This window comes from Chlorocebus sabaeus, chromosome 2 (assembly GCF_047675955.1).
Source record: "Chlorocebus sabaeus isolate Y175 chromosome 2, mChlSab1.0.hap1, whole genome shotgun sequence".
NCBI lineage: Eukaryota > Metazoa > Chordata > Mammalia > Primates > Cercopithecidae > Chlorocebus > Chlorocebus sabaeus.
This window is the reverse complement of record NC_132905.1, coordinates 61,975,681-61,990,383: the sequence shown is the minus strand read 5'-3', so window position 1 is coordinate 61,990,383 and position 14,703 is coordinate 61,975,681. Positions and strand designations below refer to the sequence as shown.

At 36.4% G+C, this 14,703-nt stretch overlaps 1 protein-coding gene across 3 annotated transcripts in view; it reads right to left on the bottom strand.

Annotated features, from left to right (window-relative positions):
- RAD21L1 (RAD21 cohesin complex component like 1) overlaps window positions 1-14,703 on the bottom strand; it is a 30,591-nt gene that overhangs the window by 3,848 nt on the left and 12,040 nt on the right. For 2 of the 3 annotated variants that reach the window (XM_073008741.1, XM_073008745.1), the window contains 8 exons: window positions 14,279-14,449; window positions 12,785-12,880; window positions 11,760-11,873; window positions 9,353-9,579; window positions 9,009-9,108; window positions 8,034-8,158; window positions 5,897-5,992; window positions 3,462-3,551 (listed from right to left, as the gene is read on the bottom strand). In XM_073008741.1, coding sequence (XP_072864842.1) covers window positions 3,462-3,551; window positions 5,897-5,992; window positions 8,034-8,158; window positions 9,009-9,108; window positions 9,353-9,579; window positions 11,760-11,873; window positions 12,785-12,880; window positions 14,279-14,449 — 1,019 coding nt within the window. The remainder of the gene's footprint in view (window positions 1-3,461; window positions 3,552-5,896; window positions 5,993-8,033; window positions 8,159-9,008; window positions 9,109-9,352; window positions 9,580-11,759; window positions 11,874-12,784; window positions 12,881-14,278; window positions 14,450-14,703) is intronic. The other variant, XM_073008742.1, reaches the window with a different exon arrangement.

Below are 14,703 nucleotides of genomic sequence, written 5' to 3'. Positions count from 1 at the left end.
GGAGAACAAAACCCAGTTACATAATACAATCTGGGGAAGGTGAGGGGTGCCACCCAATGACCTCAGTATAAAGACCATAAGTCTACAAGCCTTCATGCGTATATAACTTCCAATCAGTTTTTTGGTGTCTCTATCTTAAATAAAAACAGATAATCCTAGGATCTACAAGATATTTGAGTAAAATCTCTAATATTAAACAGCAAAAAGGAATGCATTCAAGAACATCACTAAGGAAAGATAATGCAGGGAGCAGAAGTGCAATCTCTGAAGTTAAGAAGTTTTTCATTGTATCCATGAAAAATGGCTAGGATAATAGTGAGAGGAAGCAGATCAGTGGTTGCTTGGGAATGGAGGTGCCAGTTGAAGGTATGCAAATGAGGGATTCACAAGGGGCACAAGGAAACTTTTTCTGGTTTGAGATATGTTTACTCCTTGATTGTGGTGAAGGTTTTACAGTTGTATGCATATGTCAAGACTTATCTAATGCATACTTTAAATAGAAATAGTTTACTGTATGTTAATAATATCTCAACAAAGCTGCTTAAAAACCTAATTAAATAATTAAATAAAAATATCGTGATGCTATAAAACAAAAGGTTAGTAAACAAGAAAAAAACTCCTGGAAAACAAAAAGGTGAAAGCAGATGTAAAAATTCAGTTAAGTCTAGAAGACAAAGTTGAAGAAATCTAGAGAGGAGAAAAACACAAATAAAAGGAAACTAATATAGAGGATAAAAGATGTTTTTAAAATTAAAGGAGCAGTTCAGGACATCCAACATCTGACCCATTGGCCCTTCAGGAAGATAAATAACAAGGAAATTGAGGCCAGGAGTTTGAAACCAGCCTGAGCAACACAGTGGGACCCTGACTCTATGAAAAACTTTAAAAAATAACAGTAATAAGGAGAAAGTTCAAGAAATTTTTTAAAATTTTCTAAAACTCAGGAACATGAACTTTCCATATAAAAGAACACACTACATGGTAGGCACAACAAGTGAAAGAAAAAAAAACCCAAAGCACATCATGAAATTCCAGAGTGCCAGGGATAATAATATTAATAATAAAAGATCAAAAGCTTCCAGAAAGAAAATAAAGATTTCTTACAAAGGATCACCAACTAAGGCAACATCTGACCTCTCAATAACATCACAAGAATCTTGGCAATGTTACAAAGCCTTCAACATCTGAGAGAAATATATTTTCAACTTATGTCTAGAGACAGTCACGTTAAAGGTAAAAGAAATGCTCAGGCTGGTATGGAGGGTCTTTATCTCTTATGAACTATTTATCTCAGGAAATCATGAAAGGATGTTAATCACCAAAAAATTTAAGATAAAGGAAGATCAAAGCACCCAAAACCACAGACGAAATAATACATACAGGAAAGAGACAAATTCTCATGTTTATGACAAAGCAATATCCCAAGACAAAAACTATGGAGCAGACCTAAAGAGCAACTAGTTTGTATCAATCAGAACAAGAGGATGGTGAACCTCCAGAGAGATACCTTTAAGGAGAAAAAAAGGAACTGATGGATCACTTGATAAGAGATATTATAAAATATTATAAAACCATAAAAATGGTATTTTTGTCAGAGTTTGGTCATATTGTCTGAGCTTGGAAAAGTAATTAAAATGGGTTTATAGACTGAGCAAATGAAAAAAAATGAGGTAATGATTAACTTGAAAAAAGCCTAATGACAAAACAATCATAAACTTGACAAGAAATGTAATCACGCTATGAAGCTTCAATGTAAACTAATTTTTATATAGTATTTATGGCAGCAGCTGCTAGTTGTCCTTTAATTTCCATTCTCTTCTTCTATAGTAACGGAATTATTAGCTGGGACTAAGCTTACCAAATAAAGACTACATTTCCCAGCTAGATGCGGTAATGTGATTAAGTGCTGGTCAATGAAGCATTAAAAGTTATAAAATTTCTGGCTGGGCGCGGTGGCTTACGCCTGTAATCCCAGCACTTTGGGAGCCCGAGGCAGGGGGATCACGAGGTCAGGAGATCGAGACCATGGTGAAACCCCGTTTCTACTAAAAATACAAAAAATTAGCTGGGCGCGGTGGTGGGCGCCTATAGTCCCAGCTACTCGGGAGGCTGAGGCAGGAGAATGGCGTGAACCCGGGAGGCGGAGCTTGCAGTGAGTAGAGATCGCACCTCTGCACTTCAGCCTGGGCGACAGAGCGAGACTCCGTGTCAAAAAAAAAAATTAAAAAAAAAAAAAGTGATACAATTTCTGGGTTGTACAGTTAAAGGAAACTTTGCTGCTGATTGGAGTACAGACCTGGTAGGTAGTTAGCCATTTTGGATCTTGAGAAGACAAGGGAAACCTGGGTCCCTGACAACTTTGTGAGCATAGCTGCCATACCAGATTGAACCTTTACCTGAGAGATAAACAAACTTCTATCTTTTTAAAGTCATTAATATTTTGGCTTCCTGTCACAATCAAACCTGCATCATAACTATTACAAATATAACACTGTAAACACATAACACTATGCTAAAAGTATAGTAGGGAGGGGAAGGTAACTAAGTTAAACTTTTGTTTTCTGTCAGAAGAATTCAGTAAAGTTTAAAGCTGAAATACCAAGAAAGAGCACTAAAAGCATGTTTATTAAGAATATAGATATAGGCCGGGCGCGGTGGCTCAAGCCTGTAATCCCAGCACTTTGGGAGGCTGAGGCGGGTGGATCACGAGGTCAGGAGATCGAGACCATCCTGGCTAACATGGTGAAACCCTGTCTCTACTAAAAATACAAAAAACTAGCCGGGCGTGGTGGCGGGCGCCTGTAGTCCCAGCTAGTCGGAGGCTGAGGCAGGAGAATGGCGTAAACCCGGGAGGCGGAGCTTGCAGTGAGCCGAGATCGCGCCACTGCACTCCAGCCTGGGTGACATAGCGAGACTCCGTCTCAAAAAAAAAAAAAAAAAAAAAAAAAGAATATAGATATAAATACTAAAAGAAGCAGCTTAATGTAGTTGCTTCTGGTGAGCAGGACTTAGGGAAAGGAGGGGTAGGACAAAGGCCTTTCTGCCTTTTCAGCCTTATTGCATGGTGCTATGGAACTTTTAAAATAATATGCATGTATTATTTTGATAAAAATATAAATTAAATTCAAAAATTATCTGAGCTGTCACTCTTGAACTGCTATCAACTAAGTTTCATGTTGAGAATTAGTTGGTATCCTGCTAAAAATGAGAATGGGATACAGAATAGATAGATATCTAAGGGTATGAGTGTGGGTAAGAAGTTGATTAGAATATGCAGGCACCAAAACCAAACTTCTATATTTAGCCCTGGGTATACTACTGAAAATCATCGCACTCTAGTGGGATGTGGCCTCAAAAAAATAAGGAAAATTACTGCGTTTTCATTAATATCTAGAAGCTTGAAGTCAGTATTTACTTATTTTTTAAAATAAAAATAGGGTTGACAAACCCTAGCATCTTACCCGTAAACGATTTAACAACTGAAGTATTCTTCGATTCCATCTTTCTGTCTCAATATTTTCTTCATTCCTCAATGACTCCTGTTTGAATGACTGATAAATAAAATATTTAATTTAAGCAAATTTTACTAAACGCTTACTATTCACCAATCATAGTGTTAGCTTCTACAAGAAACACAATTTTTACAATGGGTCCTGCCAAATAAAGAGCTTATAGTCTTTATTATTTATAAAGAGAATAAGGCTAACATACAAATATAAACCACCTTTGCACAATTATACCTATACTCTCCAGGGTGTCTTCTGATAAGAGGCTCCAAAATAGGAGATTCTGCCATCTTTATTTGGTAATGTGCCCAGGGCCTTTCAGTTACTTTGAAAAGTAAAATTAGCAAAGACAACAACTTTTGCCTAGGGCTATCCTAGTTCTGGTCAATCTGAACTTAGTTGACAGGAGTAAACATATAGCTATTTCTGCATTGTAAAGACCTTTATCTGAACTTACCTGGTAATGGAAGCTCTAAACATAACTGCTGTCTAGTAGTTTGTGTACAATTGGGTTAGAAATCTTTCAGATTTCGAGATGCCTTGTCCAAAAAAGATTAACCCACTGCCTGATTGTCTGTCATTGTTATCTAAATAAATTCTTTCTGGTTTTTTTTGGTTTTTTTTTGGTATTTAAGTCTTAACCACTTTCAGAAATACCTCAATATTTAAAAATGGTAAAGTTGAAATTCTTTGCAAGAATTTATTCTAATCCCTTACAAACTAACACCTTATGATATTAGAGCAGAAACTGGGCATATGAAAGGTGTTCATGAATCTGATAAAAGAGTAGGCTTACAGGGGGTTGGGGGAAGGGAAGTGGCACAAATCTGGCCTACTTTATAATTTTTCCTAAGCTAATTCTGACCATGCGTCCCAAAAGCATCTGTCACTCTCATCACATGTCCACCGTTTGTCTAGCCTTCATGTATAGGAGCCCAGACACTTGCTAAAAGTGCTTTCAATTTCATAGACTCCAAGACAATTACAGAAAGCACCAGAATATTCTGCATGACATTTTAAATCATGTGAGGCTAAAGGGACTCTTTGACTCAGCCTGGGAACTACTGAGTCCCCATTTCCACCAACTATACCAGCTTCCTGGGCCTGCCTATGCTATATGCTTTCTTATATCCCAAAGAGACTAATTTGAAAATATGGTCACTTTATTCTGGAGAGTTTTCCAAATCCCTTCAGCTACAATTTATGATTATTCTTTTCTGGTCTGTCCTTGGATAAATGAGGACACCCACTTATTAATGTTTATTTTATTGTTAAATAAACAAATGCAGTTTTTGAAATGTAAAAACCTCTTTGTTAAAGGTCCATGAGACTCTCGCTTCACCTATAATGCACAACTAAACTAACCAGAGAAAGGCTCAGAAGAAATAGTCTGTGCATTCTGCTAAAGCCTGTCTACTTGATCTATCTGGACACCCTACAGCTGAATCTATTGTGTAGAAAGCCCAGTGGATTATTAAAACAGCTGAACTTGTGCTGTGTTGTGGTTTGCTTGACCATGTATGAAAATAACCTACATCTATAAAAGCAAAGCGAATAGCAAGAATGAATCAACCACTTCTGGCTCAGCTGTTTGGATACTTCAGGTAAAAAGTTCAGGTAATTTATTCTGCCCTAGATTATCTAGAGAATTCAGTCTCTTTTCCTTTTATGAAAAACAATCAAATAGTCTTGGAACTCATTATATAGATAATTTTATAGAAACAAATTAATATCAGGCTTACTGGGTGTTTTTATATTATTTACTAAAAAACTTTTACTAAAATTCTTTACAATCTTAAAAATGTTTTCAGTACGCTGGGACAAGACCAGAGAAATAAGACAGTTAACAAGCAGGGAGTCAGGTAAATCAGACTTGACTTCTGTCTTTGCTATTGACATGTGGCCCTCTGACTACCAGATGATTTTGTTTCAAATTTCCAGAACCCTTGTATAGATAAAAGCCTCGTGCCACATAATGTTAAAGGAAAAATTGCCTACAATTTTTGTTGTAAATAAGATAAAATTTCAAATGCACTAGGCCATACTCTTAATATAGTTCTGTCTCTCTAGAAATGTTATACCAATAATTTAAAACAGTGATTCTCAACATTTTAAATCCTGTCACTACTTTTGATAAGTACAAAAATCTCACATTTTCCCTTAAAAGTATTTGAAGTTTCAAAAGAAATTAAAGAAAGACAAAAAATCAGAGCAATTCAGAATATTTTATCAAACTATTCACAAACATCTCTGTTGTAATCACAAATTTAAATTATAAATTCAGAAAGTAACATGACAGCTTTAAAAGCCAAGTTTCAGATAAATAAGGTGTTAAAAATATTTAGGAATGAAGTTTTTAAGAACATCCCCAAGACTATACATATATTTACCAATTCAACTGGACTACATTCAATTTCTTGTGCAAATAAGTCATTCGTTAAAGATGATTCCTCAGCAGCTAAAGACACCATTTCAACAATATCCTGCTGAAGCAAATTAGGGAAAGTTAGGTAAATCTGACAGTGGTTATACAGGAACAATCTAATTTTGTTAAATGCTTTAATCACGTGAACGCTCATTTCTCAAACTAATTTAAAATACTACCCACATTCTCAAAATATTATCTCTGAAATATCCCAGATAGGCAGTCTTTGACTTAAATGTTACTGTTTTCCATATGCCTCCCATAAAGGAAGAACTTGCATGCCCCTTCCCTCCTTGTTTCCTATCCTTTTCCTTTCTTTTTCCCTCTCTACTGCAGGCCTCACATTAAAAGTCTCTACTGCTGTGCTACTGAGACCACTTTGCTTTGAAGCATTTTATCTAGCCCCACTCCCCTACCTCTATTCTCATGCCAATACCAGGTGGCAGAGGAAAGAGATCTGCAATAGACAAGCAGAGAGGGAGTGAGAGTGAGGAAAGGGATATTAATATCCCTACTGAGGACCATGATAGGATTCCTGCCACCACTGCTGGAGCTGTCACGGGCAAAAGGGAAGAAGGACCTGTCTGCTGGAAGGGGAGTGAAGACATAAAGGAAGAAAGAAAAAGAGACAGACAGAAATTTCCTAGTCCCTATCATCTCCTTCCCTTCTCATTGCTATAGAAGCTGTCAATCCCTTTTCATCTTCAACCTGTCTCTAAGCTTCATTCCCCAGGTATTCTCCCCAGTCTTGACTAAGGGCCTCCTCTAAGATAGTTTACTTGCTTTTTAACTCAGTTTTAAAAATTGTTAGTAAACATAAGGAGTTACATTTTATTCTTTAATAAACATGTTTGTGAAGCCTTGTTTTTCTCTTTCAATTTCTATGAATATTCAATCTTTCTGATACTCTCAATTTTGCAGTTATGATATATAAAAATTCTGTTTTATGAAAATTTGAAAATGATTCATCAGAATCAATATTTTCTTGTCCCTTCTTGTTCTTGTGCTCCCATGCGTGACTATATTTCTCATTTGTTAACCATTTTTGGAAGCAAAATAAGAGTAGAATTGAAAAAGCATAAACATAGGGAAAGGAGTAAAGGTTCAAAAGAACTGGTACATCAATCTCTCTTCTCTCTACTTCAAGCCCATGGGACAATCTATCTTGTTATATCTATGATAAGTGCAGTTATATTTTCCTTCCAAAATATCATAAACTAAACAGGTTTACCTAATTATAATTTTCGGAAGGTACACTTTAAGAAACGCCTGAGCCCAAGTGAGGGAGAGAGTAGTACTGGCAACCCAGTATCTCAATATCCAGTATATTATTAAATATTTAGTAAAATACTTTCTGTTTGAATGCACTGTGAAATTGTCTTTCTTTCCAAGGGCATTCAGTTTCAACATGGGTTGACTTTGAATTCCCTGAGTGGTTATCAAAATACAGTGATAATGGAACAGACCAGAAAAACACTGGTTTATTTTTATCTGGTATGGCTATAATATTTATATTTGTACAATCAATAAAATAACAATTGAGAAAATATTTCAAAGCAATTATTTCCAATTATGTTTTCAAATAGTAATGTTTTTCAAATAAAAAATTATATCTTAAAAAGTTTTTAAAATTTCGTTTTGGTTATAAATCTTTAGATAAGTCTTTCAGATTCAAGGCCAAAGTAATGGGTGGGTCTAAAATATATTATTCTTAGAGATGTAAGGGTGAATTTACGATGAGAAGCAAAACTCAGGTATACTGGCTGCAGTTCTAAAACATTCCATGACACAAAGAATATGAGGCCTAGTAGGATTCTCAGCATATAACCAGGTTTACCTAGAGACAATCATTGATTTAACGTATCATGCAAAATACTAGTTCAGTATGAAACCACCTTATCTTGCGATTTACATCCTAAACTCCTGGAAAAATTCTGTAGAAGAAAATCATGTTTTACCCTGCTACTTGGTAAACAAATTGCAAAACAACTTAAAATGAAATATGAATATACAAATGTAAGAAAATATACCAGAGTCCCAACATTCCTTTACTATATCTGTAGAAAATAAAATATTTTTATGATTCTCTCTGGATAACTTACCTCAGTGTTAATATGTTTATTGGTATCCTCATAAGAGCTATGCTGAGATCCACCAATCACATCCTTCCAAGTTTGAGGTTTACTTAACTCTTGCTGGGAATTTGGCTCTTGCATCATGAATGTCTCTAAATTATCAAGGAAATAAAGACAATTTCACCAAAATATCTTTCAAACTTGAATTGTGATATGGTTGTAACAAAAGAAAACTTCTGACAGACACCTTGGGATCCAAGAATTTAAGCAAAGGATACACAAACTTTCTTACTGCTCCCAAGTCTCACATATGTATCTTCCCTTTCCTGTCCTCTGTCTCTTTATCAACTCCACTCCCCATTCTCTGCCAACCATCTCCTCTACACACACTCTCACACATTCACTCACAAGACAACATGGATAATTCAAGCCCATTGTGGTATATCGTTCAGTAGATTTAATGCCTTCAGGAAGGGTGATCAGGAAGTGGAGGCTCCCTCATCACATCAATTGGTTTTACTATTACTTTATAATTATCATGATAATAATCAGTAATTATTAATATTCCATGTGCCTTTGGGTAGACAGAAATACTCGTCTCAAGTTAACTGTATTAAGTGCTGTTCTTATCCTTACATGACTTTTCATGTTAGTTGTTTTACATTGAAACATTATCTTGCTAGATAGAAAGATTTTCTTTTTTGAGGATTTTTGAGTACTGCCTTTGAGAGTGAAGGAGGTAGAAAAAGTGATAGTAAGAATGGTTTACATAGTATGTATACTTCATCTTTTTAATGAAATCTCTGGGACAAAAATTAATCCAAAATGCAGAAAAATGCAATACTGAAGTAATAATTTCATTTAAGTTCAACTACTCTTCCAGAGTTAGCATTTATACTTGAGAACATGGAATTGGATCCCATGTTCATTTTGAAATTTAAAACATCAAATTTTTGTTGCCACAACATTCCCCTCAACATCAAGAGAATTAAGAAGTCTCACCTATGATATTTTGGTTTCCCACTTCTTCCCTTACTGAATCCTTCTGTGTCATTTTTCTTCCAAGTTTAAAGCCAGAGGACAGAAAGCACTTTGTAAACAACTGTAAAAATACACACTTTTGGTTTTTTTGTTTTTGTACCAGCAAAGTAATTCAAGAAAACACAAGCACATATCTAAAAAGGAAAAACTATAATTCATACACACAATCCAGAAAATTAATTCAAAATGAGGAAGTACTTCTTTGCAAGTTTAAATTCTGTATATGTATGTAAAGATGTGTTTATTATTTATTTATTTATTTATAACCAGACATTGCTGTCATGTAGAAGGATAGAAACTGTTACCATTTTCAGTTCAGCATGAACCAAATCCTGGGCAGCGGTTGACAGAAGTGTATCCACTCCTCCCCTCTTCTTCCACATCATCAATCTTTGGGTAGGAGGTGCAAGTTCCAAAACCATGAGGGTGTGCGCAAAGGAAGTAAGCTGTTTATGTATAACTTTGCTACTGAGCTCCTTGACAGGATCTATGAGCAATCTCCTCTTTTTACCTTTCCTTTTCTCAGCAATGTCTAAATATAAGAAATAGGCACAAATGTGATTGGTTATACAGCTTTCTAAAATCATATTGTAGACACTAAATACTTAAGAAATTTCTAAGCCAGGCACGGTGGCTCATGCCTGTAATCCCGGCACTTCAAGAGGCTGAGGTGGGCAGATTGCTTGGGCCCAGGAGTTCAAGACCAGCCTGGGCAACATGGCTAAACCCTGTCTCTACAGAAGATACAAAAATTAGCCACACATGGTAGCATGCACCTGTAAACCCAGCTACTCAGGAGGCTGAGATGGGTGGATCCCTTGAGCCTGAGTGACAGAGGCTGAAGTGAACTGAGACCACACCACTACACTCCAGACTGGGCAACAGAGCAAGACCCTATCTCCAAAAAAGAAAAGAAATTTCTACCACTGTACAACATACAGTGTTGCATTGGAAAGAAAATCCCTTCTCTCCTCTGAAAATTACGCTGAGCAACCAATAGCTGATACATTTTGTAAGGTGTTGCTTGGAAGTGCTTAGAAAGGGATCTACCTGTTAAGTGAGCAACTGAGGAAATGTGGGGAAGAGGGAATTCAACCTATCTGGAGGTTCCTTAAAATGCTTATGTAATAGGATAACTTTCTACAATGCTAATTTGTATTTGTCTAGTGTATTTTTCCCTCTCCCACTGAAATTCATAGACATTCCAAGCAGGTTCCATAGGATTTCACTCCATCAGGGAATTTTAGCAGGCAGAAAGCAGAAGTTAAGCTTTTCTTTAGTAAAGCTCTAAAAGGGGAGAGAGGGTTAGATTTCTCAGAATGGATAAAGATCCAAGATCAGTGGAGCCAAAAGGTACAGGAACCTGCTTGCTGGTTGATATGCCTCAGTAAAATCCCAGGAACAAGGCAAGATACTGGACAGGTTGGCTATGTGATGATCCCCAAGGCTATGTAAGCTGGAGCACTGGGAACTACAAATTGGTATGGCTGATAACCAGAGGTTCCCTTCCACCTTCCACCTTCTATACCCTTCCCCCAAACTCTGGAACTACATGATGGAAAGAAGACAGGGAAGCTACACAGACTGAATTTCCTGCCAGCCTAGTGAGATAGAGGCTCAGTGGTAAACTCAGTTAAAAAAAAAAAAAATGCTTTACTGTTTGCATGCCTGAGTTTATAAACTGAAATTCACATCAATTATACTACCTACAAACTAGGATGTTTCTAAATGACCTAGTTATATTAGTTATATTAGACTAGTAGTTATATTAGACTCATACTTACTACTTATCCCTAAAACATGATGTTTGAAGTTAAATGCTAGAAGGCATTGTGCCTCTCTTCTGACCCTTTTATTCTGCCTTATATTATATTCACTTGCATGATTATTTATCTTCCTAACTGGATTGTTTTCTAAGCTTCTTAAAAGCAAAAAGTGTGTGTCTTCTTTATTCCCATGCCCACCACAGAGTAATGGCTCAATACATTCCTAAATTGAACTTAGTTTAAAATTTTTCAGTTTCCCAAACTGGATACGTGGTTTGAACAGGACTGAATATAATGCAAGTGATACAGAGATACAGGACAAATGAGCCCCAGACTGGAGCTTAGCCCATCTGGGTTCTTGGCTTTGTCCAGGAAAAGAATTCAAGGGCAAGTCAGAGGTAGAAGAAAACAGCTTTACTGAATAGGCAGTGTTAAAGCTCTGGTGGTGTTACAGCTCTAGCACCGTGACTGCTGCTACAGAGCAGGGCTACCCAGTAGGCCCAGACTAGCAGCTCAGGGCAGTTTTGCAGTGATATTTATACCCACTTTTAATTGCATGCAGATTAAGGGGGCCGGTTTATGCGGGGAAGGAGTAGTAATCACTGGGTCATCGCCATGGAAAAGGGTGAATTCCCGGTGTTGCCATGGCAGCAGTAAATTGACATGGCACACTGGTGGGTGGGTCTGATTGAAAGCTCCCCCCACCCACTTTGTAACTTGTCATCATCTGGTCCGGCGTCCAACCCCCAATTCTAGAGTTGAGTCCCACTTCCTACCTCAAAAGGATCATCTAAAATTTCCTTGACGGTCTTCTCCTCTATTGTATTACAAGTGCTAGTACTAGATTGACTACCTCCTGTAATATTTCAGTGATTATTCAAACATCTCAAAGTATATAAGTTAACAGTGTATTAAAAATTAAAACAAAATGATAAATGCCTCTGACCTGAAATATCAATTGGATCAAGGGTAAATCCTTCCTCTTCAGTTGATAATAATGTTGTTTCATTCATTTTTTCATTTTCAGGTACACATATACACTCTGGGTTATCTGGTTCAACTAATCAACATCCACATAAAAGAAATTGTAAAAAAAACCAGTTAGGATGCAGGCTAGAGGACTGTGTGAGAATTAAAGAGAAAGATAAACTAACTGAAGATTTATATTACTAACTGGAACATCTGAATTCTTAGAATCATTTATTTAATAGAGTTGAAGAAGCTTACAGATTATATGGTCTGGGACCCATAGTATTCAAGTGAGTCAAGTATCATCATCCCCTTTTGCACATGAGACATCTAAGGGTGGGTTAAAGTCACGCAGATGTAAAAACAGTGGTGGCAACCACAGTAAATGACTGACAAAAATTTGACTATATGTCTGCTAAAAAAAATTGTATTCTGTTAAATACTTATCAGTTGACCCATAAAAAACCATAAGTAAAATTTTATTACTTAGCTCTTTGTATTTTCCATTTCTACTATTGTTTTTAGAAAGCAAATATAACATCAAAAATTGTGGCTAATCAAAAATGGGGCTAATTGTACTTTTAATTCTTAAGAAAAATCGGACTAAAATACCTCAAATCATCTGAGGTACTTCCATATGAATTTCAAGTAGGGAAAATATCCTCAATTTATAATTTCTCTCAAATTGTATGTAGATTATCAAATGATACTAGTTAATAAATTTTCTTACTATGTACCATATACTATTTTAATAATTCAAAAGCACAATATTTTGGCAGAGCACTCTCATGCTAAACCCAATCCTGGCTAAATACCCTTCAATGTACCTTTCTCAGAATCCAATTTCCTATTTTATATTGTCTACAGTCAGATTAACAGAGTCTGAAGGACATTGCTCTTTGTCTCTCACTATACTATATTGCTACTTAAATTCAGAAGTTCTGAGGCTTAATTTAAACATTAGTACCCATTACTTTCTCATAAAGGAAAATTTCAACCTACCTGCTAAACTACTGGGAGGCTCAGGAGGCAGGGAAATTTCTCTGTTCAAATGTATGTCTTCTAACAGGATATTCTGATCATCTTGCAATAGATTGTCTTGAAAAACACAATGAATACTTTTTTCATACAGATGGGAATCTGTCATTTGTTCACTAAACATTTATTAATGTTACTTTATGCATTTCATTGTAAAGGAATAACTAGATTTTTAATGTAAACTAGAGAATTTTAAAAAAGATTTGATAAAGTCAATAAACAATCTTTAAAACATGTGCATTTCGGCTGGGCGCAGTGGCTCGCTCCTGTAATCCCAGCCCTTTGGGAGGCTGAGGCGGGTGGATCACCTGAGGTCAGGAGTTCGAGACCAGCCTGACCAACATGGTGAAACCCCATCTCTACTAAAAATAGAAAAAAAAGTTGGCTGGGCGCAGTGGCTCAAGCCTGTAATCCCAGCACTTTGGGAGGCCGAGACGGGTGGATCACGAGGTCAGGAGATCGAGACCATCCTGACTAACGCGGTGAAACCCCGTCTCTACCAAAAAAACACAAAAATCTAGCCGCGCGAGGTGGCGGGCGCCTGTAGTCCCAGCTACTCGGGAGGCCGAGGCAGGAGAATGCCGTAAACCGGGGAGGCGGAGCTTGCAGTGAGCTGAGATCCGGCCACTGCACTCCAGCCTGGGCGACAGAGCGAGACTCCGTCTCAAAAAAAAAAAAAAAAAAAAAAGTTAGCTAGGCGTTGTGGTAGGCTCCTGTAATCCCAGATATTCAGGAGGCTGAGGCCGGAGAATCACTTGAACCACATGGCGGAGGTTGCAGTGAGCCGAGATGGTGCCATTGCACTCCAGCCTGGGTGACACAGCAAGCCTCCGTCTCAATAATAATAATAAGAAGAATAAATAAAACGTGCATTTGGACTTCTCAGTTTTTGTCTATCCGATTTCTATGACTATTTCATAAGGTGAAATAGTCTATATTAAGAGTAAAACAAATAAAACTGATAAAATAAAGAAGGCAATAAATTGGTAGAGGCCTTGAGGATAGGTAGAAGTATTTGATACAGTAAGTCATGGGGACCCAAGGCACTTAAGCAGATGAATATAAATATAAAATAATAATATAAAATTCTAGAAAAATACCTTAGCTGCCCCACATGTATGTTAAAGAAAACAATGTTTTCCAGTACATAGTCTAGTATATTTTACAAGGAATATACTAACCTCACTCTCTTCCCTCCAAGAATTAGGAATTTGTAAAAATAAAAACAAGCAGTAGTTCATAACCTCTATAGAAAATATATTTAAACAGATGGCTATTTACTTAGGCCTAGCCTAAATGTTTAAACATGCCATAGACTTTGAAAACTTGTATGAAAAATGTATTGACCTACGTAACACAAAAACATATTTGAAATTTTACATTGATATAATAAATCTAATACATTGTAGTAATTTGATTAAAATAAATATTTTATTTCTACATGACCAGATAGCATACCAATCATTTCTCCTGCAGCTCCTTCTTCTCCAAACCCATCTCGACTGTCATAGAACAGAGATCTTTCTCTAGTGAGGCTTCCAGAACTATGTTCAATTAAAGGACTACTGGAATTCAGTAATATGTTGTCATCAAAGAAGCTATGTCTTCTGAGAATTTCAGATTCCTCCCCTAAATAAATATATATCATTAATACTAATTCATAGAAACACAGAATTTTACAGTTAGAAGGAAATTCAGATATCATCTAGCATAATCCTGTCATCCAACACCTCATTTTACAGATGAAGAGAATAGCTGAAAGACTTACTTGAATTATTCAACTAAAGTCACTCAGTTAATCAGTAGAGACTGGATTTTTAGTCTAATGACCTTTCAAATACAATGGAAAAAAATGCCAAAATATTACATAGAGTTTATAGTTG